Here is a 20,360-nt window from a genome sequence, read left to right on the forward strand (position 1 = left end):
TTTAATGCTAATTCTTAAAAGTAAGTTCCATCTTCTCAATCAAGAGGAAATTATACACAGGAGGCATATACAGATGTTTAATTCTGCATAGGTGACATCATTCTGAATTATTTGAGCCATTATGTAGTAGGTATATTGCCACCTTTTCACTTTGGGGATTTCTTAGGACATGATGATTAGCAGTTTTCAGACTTTAATTGTTTCACTCGCCTTAGGAGAGATTTATCTCCTTATTATTGAAACTTCTTATTGAAACTTCTTATTGAAGTTTCCAGAAATAGGAACGCAGAAAGAATAGACCCTCTGTGACTACTGCTCCTGCCAACCACACAGCCAGTCATCATTCCCGGGTGACACTGAAGGGATTAAAATATGTTTTAATGAAACATTGAAGTCTCATAACTGTTCATGTATTTATTTTTGTCTCTAGTCTTTGTTTAGGAAGGACCTTCACATGACTGAATACTCCACCTCTGCTTTTGATCTCTTCCATCTTATAAACCCTCTTAATCAAGAGTTAGCAAACTTCTTCCATAAAAAAACTAAATAGTAAATAGGCTTTTGCAGCATGTTTGGTCTCCATTGCAACTACTCAGCTGTGCTGTTGTAGAGCAAAAGAAGCCATAGACAATATCTGTATGAATGAGTATTGTTCCAAGAAAACTTTATTTACAAAGGCAGGCCCAGAATTGGCAACCTATGCTAAGTCTTCTTACCCCCCCGCCTTTTTTTTTTTTTTTTTTAAAAAGGCAATTTTATTGCCTAGAGTTATTTACTCAGTTTCTTTCCTTCCTTTCATGTGCAGATTTTTATACTTGCTTTTGTGACTTCTTCCCTACCCACTCACTTTGCAACCTTTCAGAATGTGCCCTCTGTCCCAATTTGTCTGCTCAGATGGCTCTCAGTGGACCTGGTCACCAAGTCAGAGGCCCTTTCTCCCTCTTTGTCTTTAGATGAAAGGAAGCCGTATGTGCAGTGGTCAGGAACTTGGGCTCTCAAGTCAGGTGACCTGGATTTAAGTATAGGCTCTGCTGTTTCTCTCTTGGTGGGAAGTCATGTTAGTCACTTACTAACCTCTTTGAAGCTTGATTTCCTCTGTAAAAATGGGGGAGATGACTCAGAAGGTGCTGTGACAATTCAGTGAGATAATGTATGCAGAGTACTTGGCTCCTCACCAGTAAACATTGTTTGTGGTTATATTTTTATTATCATGATTATTGTCATTAGTATAGACTGTTTCATCTTTCTTAAGTCTCACTTCTTGGTTCATCCAACAGTGTGCTGTTCTGAATATTTTTCTGCTGCTCTATGTTGCCTTCCTACATCATTTTCTCTTTTTATCCTTCAAATGCAGTCATTTTTCAGAGTTTTGTACTTAGTGCTATCTGATCTACTTCTACCATTTTAACTCTCTCATCTGTCGACCACTCCTGGATCTATCCCCTCAGTCCCTGCTTCTTTCCAGAAAATTCTTTTTTTCAACTGCTTGTTCAGCATCTTCACCCAGATGGCCCTCTGAGATAGCACAGTCACTAAGACCAAACTCATCCATGGAACAACCAATTTTGCCACTTCTCTCAGTGACATCATTCACTGAGGATAGAACTCCTGGAGGCACCTTGGATGCTTCATTTGCTTTCTTCATTCAAGGTCACTATTCACTGCCCATTTGCTTTCAAAACGTCTTTTACAGCTATTCTTTTCTTCCCATTTCTATTGCCTCTCCTCTTGCTAAGCTTTTTATTAACTCTCTCCTATGTCTTCCTTTACAAGCACTGCAAGAGCTAGTTTATCCATCTTCCATGTCTCTATGTGCTTTTTACAGCCCATTTCCTTTGTGTCAGGGAAGCTGAGTCACTGTGAGTGTTAAGGGTTAGGGGGTTTTTAGATCCTCACAATTGTGGGAGAAGCTAGGAGAATAGATTCTCTATGCCTTGTACACGGTGTTTGAACTCCTTAGCCTGCACCTGAGTCTTACACTATCTTGCCTTAGTTTCACATTCCAGTCTGATCTCCCACAATAAAGTACCTCTGTTCCTAATCAGGAAATGGGAATCACAAGTGTCTGGATATGCCATTGCTTATGTTCATTCTTTGCTTTTAAGATTCTCTTTTTTCTTAACGTGTAGAAATCTTTCAGGACCCACTCTAAAAGCTACCTTCAGCCCCAGCTGCATGTGATCCCTCCCTTGAGTGAAATCCTTTAGAACGTTCTATTGTTTATTTATTCAGTGAATAAACACTTATAAGGGTCTGTGACATGGCAGGCCCTATTATAGGAGATGGAGCTTTGGCAGTGAACAAAATGTGCCCATCCTTGTGGATATTACATGATGCAAACTTTATATCTTGCGTTGTTAACTGTGAATATTTCTTTCTTCCAGGTTTTTACGTTGCTTAGTGGCAAAGGGTGTATCTTATTCAGGACTGTATCTCATTCAGTGCTAGGTGTTGAGTATATTACTCTTGAGTAAAGAAATATACATGGAGGAAGATAAAATTTTCCATGATTAAGCTGTTTGCTGAAACTAAGAATAGTTGTAACAAGTTGCAGGCAACCAAAGATGGCATTTATTGTTAATGGTTCTAAGTCCTAACTTGGGTTCTATAACCCGGTACATTTGGAAAAACCTAAGTAGTCACCACCAAATGAGATGTGAATTGTTGTGTAATTTAGTTGCCAAAGAAGCCAGTTTTGACTTATACCACATTAATGAAAGTATACTTTCTACAGTAGGAAAGGTGAAAGCCCTGGCCAGCTAACTGAACCGCTCTTCCTGTGTTACAATCTTTTATCGAGGGAGGCATGTTTTGTGAGGGTCTTAGATGGAAGACAGAATTCAGAGAAGTGACCTGGGGTGGATGAGGGGGAGTTGGGAGTCAGGGACCACACAGTGGTGTCACTATAGAGTGGTAGATGGAACTGGAAATGTTAAGTCTGAAGAAAAAAGATTGGAGAAGAAAAGATAGCTGTGTTCAAATATGGACAAGACTGTCACGTGGAAAAGAGCTTGTGACTGTTCAGAGTATTCTCAAGGGGAAGACATGTGACCTGTAGAAGGACATGGGAAGACAGATGAGGACTCGAAGAAGACCAAGTCCAATTACATCTCCTTGGAACGAAGTGAGCTTCTCAAACTATGGCAGTTAACAACTTTCCTGAGTTGCTTTAGAAAAATGGAACACTAGGCATTAGGGTAAAGTACTGAGTTTAAAATCAAAAGTCCAAATGCAGTCATCTACCCTGAGGTCTTTGATGGGGTAACCCAAGAGATGACAGTCTTTCAGACTGGAGTCTCCTCTGTTTTTCACCTTTGTGTACCTTAGGGACTTGAATATGAACTGAGAGTCAAAATTCTTGGTTTCCTATTTTCAGAATTTTCAGTTTGTACTCTGTGTAATCATTCTGTCATCTTAAATAGTTTCACTATTCTGGGCCTTGAGGTCTTTAGTTGCAAAACATCTGAATGTGATCTGTTGGGCGGCACCGAATCTTAGCAAGTGTGTGTTCAGAAGAATCTTTGAGACTTGTGAGATTTTACGTCTTATTTGAATCGAAGAATGGATTTTTTTTTCTTTTGGATGTGATTTTAAAAAAATAAAAAATAAATAAATAATTTATGGCTGCGTTGGGTCTTAGTTGCTGCACTTAGGCTTTCTTTAGTTGCGGCAAGCAGGGGCTACTCTTTGTTACGGCGTGTCGGCTTCTCATTGTGGTGGCTTCTCTTGTGGAGCATGGGCTCTAGGTGCTTAGACTTCAGTAGTTGCGGCTCGTGGGCTCAGTGGTTGTGGCTCGCGGGCTGTAGAGCACAGGCTCAGTAGTTGTGGCGCATGGGCTTAGTTGCTCTGAGGCATGTGGGGTCTTCCTGGACCAGGGATCGAACCACTGTACTCTGCATTGGCAGGCGGATTCTTAACCACTGAGCCACCAGGGATGTCCCTGGATGTGATTTTAACAGTTCCACTTAAAGACCATTTTGTTGAGCTCATTGAGACCCTACACATGTTTCAGGAGTCTCTCGGTCTCTCATGATAATTAAACATGATCAATTTTATAGTGCCAGATCTGCATGCCTCTCAAATTAGTCTTTTATGGCCTCAGATGTATATCAGTTGCTTTCTTAGTATGGGGTTCATTTTGTCTCTTGAAATTAGGTATTCATTCTTGGTGAGATATGAATTATTGATGACCATTTTGCTTCAGGAAGCACAGATCAATACAATAGTTGGAAGAATTGGAATTTATATCAATTAACATTTAAAAAAACATATAGTTCTCTTCAGGGCACTGAGGAAATGCAGGAAATTAAGATGTGAGCCCTGCCTACAAGCTTAGATTTTGGTCAGGGAGATGGCTGTTAAATGAGAAACATTATTCATATAACTTCTTTTTCCTGTGGGAGTTCCACATAGTTCATTTATGTAGCCTCAATGCATTTTACAGTCATAGGAGCTGTTCTTAATATACATTAACATTAGCATCACTGACCCTTTGTCAAGAGACTAGGTGCTTTGAGTGGTGTTATTTTCCTGGATTGTCTTCATCATACACTAGAAAAGAAGATGAAATGGACGTTAGGAACCTGATTTTGTAAAAGAGAAAGGAGAGTCAGTGATGCTGCAGCAAGTAGACACAGGTTCTGTGATCAGACTGCTGAGCAGTGTGGTAGTTTATATTATGGTGGAGTTTATGGGGGAAGGAGGGCTGCTTTTGGCTTCCTATAATTGTTATATCAAATAATTCAAAATAGAGAAGTGTGAATTTATTTTATTTTATTTTTTAATTGATTATTTAATTGGCTGTGTTGGGTTATCATTGCTGCGTGTGGGCTTTTTCTAGTTGTGGCAAACGGGGGCTACCCTTCATCGCAGTGAGCGGGCTTCTCATTGCGGTGGCTTCTCTTGTTGAGGAGCACAGGCTTTAGGTGCACGGGCTTCAGTAGTTGTGACTCTTGGGCTCTTAGAGCACAGGCTCAGTAGTTGTAGCACACGGGCTTGGTTGCTCTGGGGCATGTGGAATCTTCCCTGAGCAGGGATCAAATCTGTGCGCCCTGCATTGGCAGGCAGGTTCTTAACCATTGCGCCACCAGTCTGAGAAGTGTGATTTTAAATAAAAAAGAATATTGCTGGGTTGTCACCTCTGCCAAATGAATTATCAGGTGGGATAGGACTCTTGATGTGTAGGGTCTCTGGAGAATAAAAAAAAATTTTTTTAACAATAGACAACCTGCAGCTCTGATCAAAATATTGGAGAAACTTTTAAAACCACACTGTAGTTATCTTTTTCTTCAGACATCTTAGCTTTGTTCATGTTTCTATATATATATACAAATAAAATAGAGCATAATCTTACCCTTCTGTACTAGTTTTTGTCCACAATAGTGATCTGCCACTTCCTTTTGGATTTTATGTTTAAATCCATGAGACAACTGAAAGTGATTCAGATGTAATTAACCTGGGAGAAGGACCTTAATGGAATAGAAACTAGATGTTATTAACTTTAGTATTGCCTATGTTAGTATAATAAAACCTCGGCTTGTGCTTTTTTTTTTGGTAAAAAATTACCTGATATAATTGAACTAATTAAAGAATATTAATTTCCAGGGATGTTCTGATTTCCATAATATTGAGACCAACTGGCTGTGAGCATCATTTTGTCATCAACTGTCTCAGAATTGTACATCTCCTTTTACTGTTTCCTCAGTACCTAGCACTATGTCTGACACATAGAGGATACTCAATAAAAATTAATGAAGGAGAGTTACTATCGAGCAAAATGTCACTGAGTAGTTATGAGATTCTGAATCATCAAGAAGTATTTACTTTTGTTCAACGTGCTGCATTTCCTAAGGCAGGAAAGGGGACCAAAATCCTTTACATGTTTGCCTGGAGTTAATATTGCCAAAGATTTCATATAGAAATAGGTAAATTAATAATTGATTCTAAGCTGCCTTCTTGAAGATTCCAGGTAGAAGTTTTCATCCTCATTCATTGTGTTTCCTTCTGTCTGAACATTGGCTGTGCTGACTTGGACGCTTGCTCTCATTTTTGTGTGTGGGGCAGATGATTGACAGAATATGTGTGAAAGTACAAGATCATCTCAACTCTCTACGAAACTGTGGGGGAGATGCTGTCCAGGAAGATTTGAAATCAGCAGAAAGACTCATGCGTGATGCTAAGAACTCTAAAACGGTGAGTTTCACTTCTGGCTACATGAGAGTCCTGTGGAATCAAAAGACTTCTTAAACTTCAGTTTTAGAAACTAGTCTAACTTTCTTTACCTTTCTACCCAGTTTCAAGGTTACTAGCAAGGGGCAAAGTGAACTGAGTTAATCTTTGCCTCCTTTCTATACCTGTGCTAATTACCAATAATCCAAATACAGTTGTCCCTCCGAATCTGCGAGGGGATTTTTTCCAGGACCCCCTGCAGATATGAAACTCTGCAGATGCTCAAGCCCCTTATATAGAAAATGGCGTAGCACAGGTGGACCTCCTTATCCATGGGTTCTGCATCCTCGGACACGGCCAGCCAGCTGTATGGAATTAAAAGCAGAGGGTCAGTGTGATTTACAGAGGGTATAGTCAGGTCCTAAGTAAGTGGGAGGTAGTTGTCGTTTCAGTGAGTAGCAACTCATGGAGGATGATTCTATTGCTAAGATGATCCCATGGAACGCCCCTCTGTCACCTCTAAAAGGAGACTTCTCAGCTTAGAATTTGGTCCCCAAAGTGTGATTTCATAGAGAAGGACTAACTGGGAATCAGAAAACCACGGTCTGGTCCAGGCTCTGCTATTAGAATCACACAATCATTGAAATTTATAAGTAGGAGGAGCCTTGTGGATGAGTCAGATACTCTCACACCCCAGATGAAGACATTAAGGCACGACCAGGTAAGGTACTATTCCCCTGGTTTCAAAGCTGGACCTCAGTTTTTTAATCTGTATAAAGGACCTTTCATCAAGGCCATTTTAGATTATCCCTAGTATTTCTCCACCCTTTTTACGAATTCTGCAATGACTTGGTGCTTATTTAAATAATTATTTCTTATGGAGGGGTTACTTTTATTTTTCTTACAGTTGTTACCAAATTTATACCATGTTGGTGGTCCGTCTTGGGCAGGAGCTAGTGGCTTGTTATCCAGTCCAATTCAGGAGACCCTGGAATCAATGGCTGGAGAAGTTACAAGAGTTGTAGATGAACAACTCAAGGTTTGTGGTTTCTTTATTTTGGAAAATGAAATTGTTAAAACTTAACTATGTATGATAGCATTTCATGCCATGCTATGCTATATTTGATAGATGTGTGTGTGTGAGCACACCTACATACGTGCCCACATGCAATCCTACACTTACATGCATGTGTAGTAAAAATTGAATACTGTGTCTTTTCCAGCTTCATTTATAGTTTTTGGAATAACTTTTTGCATAATAAAATCAAGTAAAACCTATGAAATTCAATTTTGTTTTTGATGGGAAATCTCTAACTGTATTTAACATATGACAGGTTGCCACTGATAAGGGAATGATTGATTTCTGCTTAGAAAGAGAAGTCTGCTTCTTGAAAAAATATCTTCTGTTATTACGTTTGATTTAGAGGATGGGAGAGCTGATAGGTGCTTACAGCGAGCTGCTGATTATATGGAGAGTTTGCCACTAGGTAAATAGATAACAGTCTTTGTAAAGAGCTGGTTGAAAGATTAGGAAAGAGATTTAGAATGAAGTTATAAGGCATCCAAGTGGCAGAGACTTGTCTAGAGGCTCGTAGGCTGAACAAAAAGGTCTCTGAAATTCAAGTGAAGAGAGTAACCTAAGACCAGCTTTTTCTTAAGGCGACTTCAAAAAACAGAGACATCTCACTTTCAGAAAATTTTCATCATTTCCAATCTGTCTGTTCAAGGATGCCTTAAAAATACTTTGTGTAAATTTCTATATTTATTTGGTCTGTTTTCTTCATAGAACACAATTGCTATAGCTCAGAGGGATTTAATGTACAACTCAAGCATAACTTTGCAACATGCTAATTACTGTGTTTATAAATTAAATTAATGCTGGAGAGAATGTTTTGGATTACTTAGGCACTTAAGCCCCTGTCTTCCTGTGCATATAACACAGATGCTTGTGTGTTGTTTTTATTTATTTAACTATGGTTATTTTGAATACGTTCTGAGCAAAGACAAAGGTGTAGAAAAAGGACTGGTTGGTTGGTACAGAGTTGCGCCAAATCAGTTGTTACCTCATAGCACTTTTTTTATCCTCCATGAAGGATAAAATACGTAAAAAGGATACTTCCTTACACATTTAAAAGAAAGTCATCGTTGTTTATTTACTTCTGACTATAAAAAATGAAACTACTCTGTGAAATATTTAAACAGTAAAAATCACTTGAAATCCAAGAGATAGCATCATTCTTAATGTTTTAGTGAATTTCCAGTCTCTGCCTACACACACAATTTTACATGTATGTGACCATACTATACATACTTTTTTACATTTGGTACAGTATCATGAATACAGTTCTGTATCAGCGAATACGAATTATTATTTTAGTGGCTATATGGTATTTCATTGTATAGATGTTTCAGTGCACTGTGGAAACTCAGTCCTCCTCTGTGTCTCTCCTTTAATTTCACACAGAACTCCTCACTTTTGACACTTCTGGTTACCAGTCGTGTGGGGGTTTTCCCCCACCCAGCTGGGTGTCCTACTGTTTAACTCAATTCACACGCTATCTACCTGGAGATAACATCAGATCCCACGGTTAAGGGCTCAGTCTCACAAGACGGCCCTGCCCCACTTCAGATGCCAACTAGGGGTCCAGGTTGTCACCCGGGCCCCTGACCAATTGACAATAAATCCGAGGTTCTTGTAACCCTCCTCCAGTTCAATTAACTTGCTAGAGTGGCTCCCAGAACTCAAGGAAACACTTATATTTACCTGTTTATTAAAGGATAGGATAAAAGACATAGATGAGCAGCCAGATGGAAGAAATGTGCAGGGCAATGTATGTGGGAAAGATTTCAGGGCTTCTGTGCTCTCCTGGGGCACTCCAAGAGGTGCCACTCTCCTAGCACCTCCACGTGTTCACTACCTCGGAAGCTCTGAACCAGTACTTTTGGGATTTTTATGGAGGCTTCATCATGTAGGCATGGTCAGTCATTAACTCCATTTTTAGCCCTTCTTAGGAGACTGGGGGGTGGGGCCGAAAATTCCAAGCGTCTAATCATGGCTTGATCTTTTCAGTGACCAGCCCTCATCCAGGAGCCATCCAAGAGCCCACCCAGAGTTACCACAATAGAACAAAAGACACCCCATCACCCAGGGAATTAGAGGTTTCAGGAGCCGTATGTCAGGAACTGGGATCAAGGACCAAATATTAGAACAAAAGATGCTCCTAGTATTCCTATCACTTAGGGAATTGCAAGGGTTTCAGGAGCTCTGTGCCAGGAACTGGGGGCAGAGACCAATATATTTTTCTATTATCTCATGGCCAGCATAATTTATTTTCTAACTTCTGATTAATCCTATTGGAGTAAATGCCTATAGTTGATCCATACCTAGGTCAAATGGTACATACATTTTATATGTTCGTATATATTCACAAACTGTTCTCCAGTAGTGTCCCCAATTGCTTGTTTTGTCACACCCTCACCAACACTTAAGTGTATTAACCTTTTAATATTCGTCAGTGTAACGCGTTAAAAAAAAATCTCATTTTGTCTTTTTGATTTAATAATTAGTGATGCGTCAAGTAATTTTAGTATCCATTTGCATTTCTTTTGTAAATTACATCTTTGTATCTATTGCCTAATTTTTTCCTTTAAGATATTTGTGAGAACTCCTTATAGACTAAGAGTGGGCTGGCATTTAAATCAGCACGGAACATTGCAACTGGAATTTTCCTGTCTAACAGCTTCCTACAGGCACTTGTTTCAACTGGTCTAAACCACAAGTTATCCCTTGTATGTTTGGTCCGTTTTCTCCCCAGCGCACAGATGGTTGGAATTGATTCTTGCCAGTCATTCTTGAGAAGGAGTAGAAGGCAGAGGTCTCAAGAAAAAGACATTTGAATTTTTAAAAGCCTGAAATAATAACAATATATTTAGGACCAAAAATACTTTTCTGTGAATGGACATTCCCTACATTTTTTGATGCTGACCTTTCTGGCCCCTTGTCAGTGTCACCAGTGTTCTCCATTCCTCACAGCTTCCTTATTTGCAAGTGTCATCCCTGCTTTTCTTTCATTCTCACTGTCTCTGAGGTCCCAGGCTTCCAATTGCCCTGCTTTTTTCTATTCCCCACTCCCTTGTTTTCTTTACTCTCAGTTCTTTCGGGTTGCAAGTTCCCTTCCCATCAGGGACTTCTGGCATGAATCACGGCAAATCCTCATTCGCAATTTCTTAATTAAGTGTTACTTATTAATTTCCCTTTCACTGAGTTCACATTTAGTTTTTGATTCTTTCAGCAGACTATAGGCAGTTACTGCCTTTCTGTTTACTTCCAGTTTACCTGGCACGTGGACATCATTTTATGAGTTAAAAAAAAAACTCCCCATTTGTCTATTTATATAGCTTTCCAGCACCTTAATTTTCTTAAAATTACGTAGGAAGTGTATTTTTACTATAATCAATATTCAGTTTCTTAAATAACTGTGCTCTTACTTATTTCACTTGTAGTATCATGTTTTGTTTGATTAAAAGAGTCCTTTCCCTATTTCCAAAATTCTCTAAGATCAACATGTTATACTAGCAAAAGCTAAAGTGAATGAATTATTTTGTAAAAATATGTTTTTATTATAGTGAATTAAATAAAATGGGACTAGGAAGCTTGGATTTGTGACCTTGGTTAGCTTACTAGCTAACTGTTTGCTCCAAGCAGGTCATCTAATTTGTCGGGACTTAGTCTCCTTGTGCAGGATTGTCTTGGTCTCGAGATAATTAGGGAGATTTTATCCTTATTATTCAGTCATCCTGTATCGTGGCCAGCAGTACACATTTTGAATTCTGGGTGAAAATTAGTTCAAATAGCTCTTTGAGCCATCTTTCAAAAAAATATTAGTTCAGAAAAGCTAAAGAAATGGCCGAAAGAGCCAGCCTTTTAGCAAATTTCCTGGAGGAGAAGAAAGCAGTAAGTGTGGAGAAGGTCCTTCTTTGAAAAGAGGTGATGTTTTCTTTGGACTGGCCTGTTTTAGGTATTTTTAAGTGATAGCTCTCCTCCTGTTTTCCTTTTTTTTTTGAACTTAACATTTATTCCTGGAGTAATCATAGATGAATAAGTGGGATTTGAATGTTTTAACATAAGGAAACTTTCATTCTTCCCTTCTGGACTTAAATTTAAGAATGCTTGTTTTGGCCTTGAAGATTCTTCATTTCCCTCAGGATGTCAACTGTGAAATACTTCACTGGTAAATATCAGGTTTACTGAAGAAATGAGGCCTGAGGGGTGTAGGTGGCATTTTGGCAAGTACTAACTCAGTTTGCTGGGAGAGTCCTCTGAGTTTTTTTATTTTCCTACACTTTATATAATATTCTCCAAAGCAAAAGAAAGCGCGATTTCAGAGCACTTCAGTGTGGAAGTTGTATTTGCTTATAATGAATTACAGCTAGTCATTTGCTCACAGCAAGAATATGTGAGCATAGCTGCCGTGTTACGGATATTAACCCAGTTTATTTTACAAATGCTGTACAGGGTTTCTAAGTACCATTAGTTGTTTTTACAGTTAAGAAATATAGACCCTCGTAACTATCATTGGGAAGATACATGCAAAATGAAATTTGATGATCACATTTCAAATACAGGGCCTAGTCACTCAGGTTGTCTGAAGGCAGTACACATGCCTTCAGACTCACAAAATGGAGAGTATGTGAGACAAGTTAAGAAACATGGATAGAGCAAGAAAATTTAACATAAGCCTAAATTAGATTCCCAGAAGGAAAGAAAAGATGAATAGGAGAAGGCAACAGTTGAGGAGATGGTGGCTAAGAATTTCAGGGATTGATGAAAGACTAGAATCTTCTGATTCAGAAAGTCCAGCAAAACCCAGGCAGGAAAGATAGAAGCAAAAGCATGTCTCGCATCATCATAATGAAAAGTAGAAAACACTGAAGACAAAGAGAAAAATCTCAAAAGGACCCAGAGGGAAGGAAAAGCCACGTTATGTTAAAAAGACCCAAATTAAGACTGATAGGACAGCTCATTTCTCAACAGGAAGCTAAAAAGACAATGAAATAATATCTTCACACTTCCGAAAACAGATCAAGAGTTATATACCCAATAAACTACTTTTTAAGAATGAGGATGAAATGAAAACATTTCATCCAGACAAAATCCAAGATAGTTTACTGTCACTAGACCACACTAAATAAACCTCTAAAGGATATGCTTTGGTATATGTAGATTATAGAGAAATGGTACAAATCAACCGGTTTGCAAGGCAGAAATAGAGACACAGATGTAGAGAACAAACATATGGACACCAAGTGGGGAAAGCGGGGAGGGTTGGGGGTGGGGAATGAATTGGGAGATTGGGATACCAAATTGTACACTCTAAAGGATATGCTTTGGGACAAAGGAAACAGTATCAAAGAAAGAGGGTCTGAGCTACAGGAAAGTATAGTGAGCAGGGAGAATGCCAAATGTGAAACAGCAACTATATGAAACAACAACATTGATGTCTAATTTTTGCTGTCAAATTAAGAATAAATGCAAGTAAAATACTAGAAGTAAGCATTTGCATCAGTAAGGAGTGAGTAAAAGCTGTTGAATGTCCTAGTTTTATTCTGGAAAAGGGATCAACATTAGAGCTGGCTTGTCCAACTGCCTTGTCCTTTAGCTACATGTGGTCACTTAAATGTAAAATAATTAAAATTCAATGAAATTTAAAATTCAGTTTCTCAGTTGCACTAGCCACATTTAAAGGGCTCAATAGGGACTTCCCTGGTGGTACAGTGGTTGAGAATCCATCTGCCAGTTCAGGGGACACGGTTCAATCCCTGATCTGGGACAATCCCACGTGCCTGGGAACAACTAAGCCTGTGCATCACAGCTACTGAGCCTGTGCTGTAGAGCCCTCAAGCCACAACTACGGAGCCTGTGCACTGCAACTACCAAAACTCGTTGGCCTTAGAGCCCCTGCTCCACAACAAGAGAAGCCACCGCAATGAGAAGCCCGCGCACCACAGCAAAGAGTAGCCCCTGCTCACCGCAACTGGAGAAAGCCTGTGCACAGCAATGAAGACCCAATTCAGCCAATAAGTAAATAAATAAATTTATTAAAAAAATAAAGGGCTCAATAGCCACCTGTGGTTGGTGGCTCCCATATTGCCCAGCACAGGTATTCCCATCATGTCAGAAAGTTCGGTTGGACAGTGCTGCTTTAGATGTGAAGTGTTAAAATTTCTAGTGTAACCACCAAAACAGAGGCACTACACCAGGGATCGTACTGCATACCAAGAGGAGGCTTAGGAAATGTATGTGATGGTTTGGGGCTGTCACAGCAGCTGGTGGGGGCAGGTGATAATGATCCTGAACATCCTGTACTACAAGGCTCAGTTCCACACCAGGAGGAGCGCTCTCTCTCAAAATCAATCTAGTGATACAGTCGAAAATACATCGCTAGAGATAAAATAGATCAGTGAATAAGGACATATGGTCCAATTTGCCAGAGATAATTTCACATGTATGTATCTAATCATAGAGCTTTATATATATAAGAGTAAGTGGACAAAATTACAAAGAGAAATTGACACATTTATCATTATGGTAGAGGTCTTTCAGAATGACTGCCAGCAACTGACAGGTCAAGTAAATTTAAAAAGTAATGATAAAGAATATTTGAACAACAGAATCCTCAGTTGTGACCTAGTGGACCTATGTGAGCAGCACATCAGTGATAGGTGATCAGTTCTTTTCAAGGATACGTGGCATAGTTGACATGAGGTCTATAAGAGCATCTCAGCAATTTGCAAAGGCTGTATTCTCTGGTTCCACTTAAATTAGAAATTAATAACAAAAACTTTAAAAAAGGAAAAAAAACCTCACATGTTTATAAATTTAAAAATTACTTGTAACTCAAGGGCCAAAGGGGAGGACGTAATTTGAATTCGAGGATACTTAGAAGTAAATAATAATGTAATTAGTAATATCAGAATCTGTAAGATGCTGCTAAACCAGTACTTAGAGTGAAATAAATGGTCTTAAATGCCGATATCAGAAGTGAAAAAAGGCTGAAATTAATGAGCTGAGCACATGATAATTTAAAAAGTTAGGAGGGAAGGGTCTTGATGCTACAACTTGCTTTAAATGATTCAGAGAGGCAAGAGAAAATATTGCAAATTATTAGAAATTGGTAAATTTTCGGAGAAGGGTCTGGGTGTTGATTATCCCATTCTTTCAACTTTTCTTTAGGTCTGAAATTTTTTTGAAATAAATTGGTGGGGTTGGGGGGTGGGGAGAGAAAAATATGTCCTTTAAAATCAGGAATAAGGCAGAGATGTCCATTATGACCACCTGTTCAGCATCGTATTGAGACTCTCAGCCAGTACAGTATGACAAGCGAAGGAGCTGAGAAGTGTAAGCATTAAAAAGGAAGAAAAGTTATCATGATTTGTAGATTTTATGATTGTCTGCAAAGAAGACCGGAAAGAATCTGCAGGTAAATGATAAGGATTAGTATGATAAAATTGCTGGAGATAAAACCAATATATAAAAATCTACTGCATTTCACATGTGTCAGCAATAATTGGTTAGCAAATGTCATTAAAAATAGCCACCATTTAAAATAGAAACAGAAAAATTTAAAGTACGTAGGAATAAATTAGAAGAAGATTTATAACACTTCAATGAAAAATACCTATAAAACTTCATTGAATAACTTTAAAGAAAGTCTAAAAGAAAGTAAAATATGTGCCATGGTTATGGATAGAAGAGTTAAGTCTTACTCTTCAGTTCTCAGTTTTTTCCAAACTCCTCTGTTACTGGATACATTTAAATAAAAATTCCAGCAGGTTTTTAACAGAACTTGACAAAGCTAATTCTAAGTAGATGGAAAAGCAGTGTTTAAAAATAACCCTGGGACTTTTATAGTGGCTCATTGGATAAGACTCTGTGCTCCCAATGCAGGGGGCCCGGGTTATATCCCTGGTCAGGGAATGAGATCCCACATGCATGGCACAACTAAGAGTTTGCATGCCACAACTAAGGAACCTGCCAGCCACAACTAAGATCCAGCACAACCAAATAAATAAATAATAATTTAAAACAAAACAAACAAAATGAATAGCCCAGACACTCATGAAGAAGAACAAGAAGGTTGGTAGTCTTGCCCTACCGCATATTAAGACTTACCATAATTAGGACAGTATGCAGAGGTAGACAAGCCAATATGACAGAGAGATCCCAGAAGTGGACCCATACATTTATGCAAATTTTAGGAATGCTACCTTCAGTGAGTTATCACTAATCAACAGAAAAGTGATGGGCTATTCAGAACCCATGCTCAGTAAGTTCCTGGGATGGTAATACTTTTTATATGTTTCTTAGAGATTGTTCCAAGAAGTGTGCTAGGCCCTGGGGAGAGAGGGTAGGGCTTCACAGTTGCTATCAGGTACAGGTTGTGTATCTGGAGTCTGGTGCCTCAAGCTCTCCATGAGCTTCCAAAGTTACATGCAAACTTTCATACTGATTTTTCTGGATGAATGTGCATTGATTCTCAAAGGAGTTCTTTGATCCCCAAATGGCTAAAAGTTACTGAATTCTTGACCATTAGCGTTTTATAACACATTTGATTACTGAAGTCCCCACCGGATGCTTCGAGATCATCAAACACAACTTGGAGTGTGAAGGGCGTGGAGGCAACAAGAGTAAGAACATCTCCAGGAGGTGAAGCTTGAGCTGAGCTGAGTAGGGAGGAGTACAAATGGTTTATTCTGGCTACAGAGGGGGAAAAGGATTCTAGGCTAAGAGAACAGTTGTGCAAAGCATGGAGACAGAGCCTGGGTCCTGTGTGGAACTGCCCTGTAACTGGATATGAATAGTTATAAGGGAAATATAGAGATATGACAAGAACTGAGGCTAGCCAGTTGAGCAGTTACCAGAGTTTGCAGGGATTTCTATTCTGTGCTAATGAATAATATTTTGGGCATATTTCCACTTTTGAGGACATGTTAGGGGTAAATGTAACATGTTTTAGAGATAGGTGTGGCAGAAAGCATTGAGGTTGGTGGAGTGTAGGGAGACTTGCAAATTTCTGCCCTAGTTTTATACCATACCTCACAATAAAAACTTTGCAAGAACGGTTGATTTTGCTGTTGCAGTTACTGTTTAGGTGGGGTTCAGGGTAGGCAAAACATATTGGTAGTTGACCTTGTCATGGTAGGATATCCAGGTGGAGATTCCTGATAGGCTGTATTACATATGCATTACATATGTATTGGGTAGGTGGCTGTAGGTAAACATTTGGTTGAGAAGCATTGGAATATAGGTAGTAACTTGAAGCCCTGGGAAGGGTGGATATTGAAGAATATGGTTTGGTGTGCAGAGGGCCATGGGACTTGGGAGGAGATGCTATTTAAGGACCTGAGCTGGGGGCTAGACACAAAGAAGTGGTCAGGGGCTGCATTATAAATTTATCCTGTGATCCTTTCTCCCCTTTCTACCAGCCCTGTCACCAGAAAGTCCACCATGGCAGCCTTAGATACCGTTGACTCAAGGGCTCAGGGGATGAAAATTGTAGGTAATGAAGAGAGAGGAATGGGACACACCTTCAGGCAATGGGCAGGGTATTGGAAAAGTGTAGCTGGAGTAGGAAACAAGAGTAGGAGACGAAAGACCTGAGTCCCCATCTCACTTATTCCAGTAACAGCTGAGTGACATCGAGCAAGTCATGTATCTCCTCCAAACCCCAATTTTCTCATCTATAAAATGTGTTTGCTAAAATCTCCCTTCACACACAAGGTTATTACATGGATCAAAGGAAACCATGGATGAAATTACTTCGTAGAGTATAAAGTGCTACATTATATTGTTGGTCAGTGTTGGGCTAGAGGTGGTGGTAGGGAACTAACTGCAAAATATCTGTCAAATTGGATGCATGGGGCAGTATGAAACTCCCTTTCATAGGGTCAGAGTCACACAATGGTGGATTTGTAGAGCAGAAAGAGACCTTGGGAATAATTTTATAGGCGAGAAACAAATGGGCAGAAGACCTAAATAGACATTTCTCCAAAGAAGACATACAGATGGCCAACAAACACATGAAAAGATGCTCAACATCACTAATCATTAGAGAAATGCAAGTCAAAGCCACAATGAGGTATCACCTCACACCCGTCAGAATGGCCACCATCAAAACATCTAGAAACAATAAATGTTGGAGAGGGTGTGGAGAAAAGGGAACTCTCCTGCACTGTTGGTGGGAATGTAAGCTGGTACAGCCACTATGGAAAACAGCTTGGAGGTTCCTTAAAAAACTAAAAATGGAACTACCATATGACCAAGTAATGCCACTACTGGGCATATACCCAGGGAAAACCATAATCCAAAAAGAAACATGTACCGTAATGTTCATTGCAGCACTGTTTACAATAGCTAGGCCATGGAAGCAACCTAAATGCCCATCAAGAGATCAATGGTTAAAGAAGAAGTGGCACATATATACAATGGAATATTACTCAGCCATAGAAAGGAATGAGATGGAGCTATATGTAATGAGGTGGATAGACCTAGAGTCTGTCATACAGAGTGAAGTAAGCCAGAAAGAGAAAAAGAAATACTGTATGCTAACTCATATATATGGAATCTTAAAAAAAAAAAAAGAGAAAAAGGTACTGATGAACCCAGTGACAGGGCAAGAACAAGGATGCAGATGCAGAGAATGGACTGGAAGACACGGGGTTGGGGGGGCAAGGGGTGAAAGGGAAGCTGGGATGAAGCGAGAGAGTAGCATAGACCTAGATAGACTACTAAATGTAAAATAGATAGCTGGTGGGAAGTTGCTGTATAACAAAGGGAGATCAAGTAGATGATGGTTGATGCCTTAGAAGGCCAGGACAGGGAGGGTGGGAGGGAGTCACGGGAGGGAGGGGATATGGGGATATATGTATAAATACAGCTGATTCACGTTGGTGTACCTCAAAAACTGGTACAAGAGTGTAAAGCAATTATATTCCAATAAAGAGCTTAAAAAATAGTTTTATAGGTGAGAAAGCAGAGATCTGCAAAGGTTATTCACTTAATGCTGCTCACTTAGCATTCCACAGAAATTTCGTGTCTGGGTCTACATCAGAAGCCAGGCTTCTCTCTTTAGGTCTGGAGTTCATTCCAACTGAATTAGCACTGTCATGCAGGGGACCTTTCAGAAAGTCACGGCGATGTTGATGAACTTGACAGAATTCAAACAGCATATTAATATCTGGGGGTCATTCTTACCAGGAGTGCGGGACTGCTGCTCCATCTGGAACAGAATGTGTTTAATGCCAAAGAGGAAAATGATTTGTGTTAAACTGACTCATTTGGCATTGCTTGTAGCTCTCTTGGAATAATGTCCTAAATCAGTGATAAGTCAGAGTTCTAATAGGGACAGAGCGCTGTCAGAATACAAGTGGCTGTTGGAAACTTCTCAAGTGGCTGCCTCCCACCTCTCCTCTCCTGCTTTTACAAGGTCTTTATAAACATCCTGCTGCTCTGCTGCTCATTCTACAACATAATTAGAATTTTTACTATTGGGATTGTGCTTTGCATGTGAATATATGTGCAGAGAGACTAGTCTTTCCATAATAATGCTCCATTAGTCCCTTTCATACTGGAATATTAATGGGATCACGCTTGGCTTTCAAAACTTGGAATCTTATCATGAAGATTGGCATCTTTGAAAACAGTAATAACATTATCTATGATATACTGAACTTTTATTGTATGCTAGACAACAGATTAATAACATTATCTGTGATATACTGAACTTTTATTGTATGCTAGACATGATACTGAACACTTTACATATGTAATATCATTTAATCTTCAATAATCCTATGAAGCAAGAACTTTATTTGCCATTTTACAGATGAGGAAAGTAAAATTGAGAGATCAGTAACTTAGCCCAGTGTCACTCAGCTAGGATTCAAATTTAGGTCTGACACTAACTTGGGTGCCCTTTCCACACTTAACAGCCGTGTCATTCATCTCAGGCAAATAATTTAACTTCCCTTAGCTCACATTCTTCAACTATAAAATGGTGATCACATGAATAGCTTCTTTACCCATCTTCACAAATGTTGGAAGGATAAAATGTGCAGAAATGTTTAAAAAACTCTGAAGTGCTATGTAAGTAGGTTTTGACTGTTATTATTAATGTCGTTTATAAAGTAAATATTTTTGTTGTTATTCATGTTTTTTATTGTTCTTATAACAATTATAATTTTACCTAACTAAAGCTTTTCGTTTAAAAGTGGAAAACTAGCAATAGTTACAGTGGTTGGCTACAACTGCTCTTTCGATGGAGCTATTGAATGGTTCACCCTGATTTAAGGTTTCTGTGAAATTGCACAAGAGTTCTAACTTGATGTATTTTCTAGGGACATCTGTAACTTTATTTGCTAACACCCAGGAGAACAATTCGGTGTGGTAAATTGGTGTATATGTGTCTTTCTAAATCTTATCACGAATGCCTGTGTTAAGTACAGCTAGCACACCACCACACTTCAGATGCCAGCGTGAAGCCTGAGTGGATCTGCAAAGTGTCTGATTTAAAGTGATTATCTGAGATCAGTGATCACCCAGCAGTCACAAGTCAGCCCAGGGCAGCTCCAAATCCCTGGTCACACCCTGGGACTCTGTTGTGTCCCTGTTCCTTGAGAGCTCGGCCTCATATATAACCACCTTTCAGTTTTATGGCGGGTGCCTCCGGGACTGTGTCATCATCATCTCTCTCTCCTCTTGTGCTGCATTGCAGGCATTGCTTGAGTCCATGGTTGATGCTGCCGAGAATCTTTGTCCCAATGTGATGAAAAAAGCCCACATTCGACAAGATTTGATTCATGCCAGCACTGAAAAGATTTCCATCCCACGTACCTTTGTTAAAAATGTCCTGTTGGAGCAGTCTGGAATTGATATCCTTAACAAAATTAGGTAGGTTTATAATGTTCATAAACCGAGGCACTGCAATGTCTGTGAATGCCGTTGAGGCAGCTGTGAAGAGTGTTATTGTTGGCTTTATGTGTATAGAATGGATTTAGACAAGTCTAAGAGGCAGTGACTGTATATAGATATAGCTGTGTATAAATGCATAGGTTTAATGCATTTCCGAAATCAGATGACCACAGATATGCCTGTGTTACTGAGAAACAGACAGTTATCTGCTCTTCTTAAGAGT

The 20,360-nt window shown here is 39.3% G+C and overlaps 1 protein-coding gene across 5 annotated transcripts in view; it reads left to right on the forward strand.

Moving 5' to 3' along the window:
• The window catches only part of CARMIL1 (capping protein regulator and myosin 1 linker 1), a 303,069-nt gene that overhangs the window by 224,745 nt on the left and 57,964 nt on the right, over window positions 1–20,360 (forward strand). For all 5 annotated transcript variants that reach the window (XM_057699574.1, XM_057699573.1, XM_057699569.1 and 2 more), the window contains 3 exons: window positions 6,064–6,192; window positions 7,076–7,207; window positions 19,941–20,116. In XM_057699574.1, the coding sequence (XP_057555557.1) occupies window positions 6,064–6,192; window positions 7,076–7,207; window positions 19,941–20,116 (437 nt within the window). The remainder of the gene's footprint in view (window positions 1–6,063; window positions 6,193–7,075; window positions 7,208–19,940; window positions 20,117–20,360) is intronic.

Source organism: Hippopotamus amphibius, chromosome 11, assembly GCF_030028045.1.
Source record: "Hippopotamus amphibius kiboko isolate mHipAmp2 chromosome 11, mHipAmp2.hap2, whole genome shotgun sequence".
Taxonomy (NCBI): Eukaryota; Metazoa; Chordata; class Mammalia; order Artiodactyla; family Hippopotamidae; genus Hippopotamus; species Hippopotamus amphibius.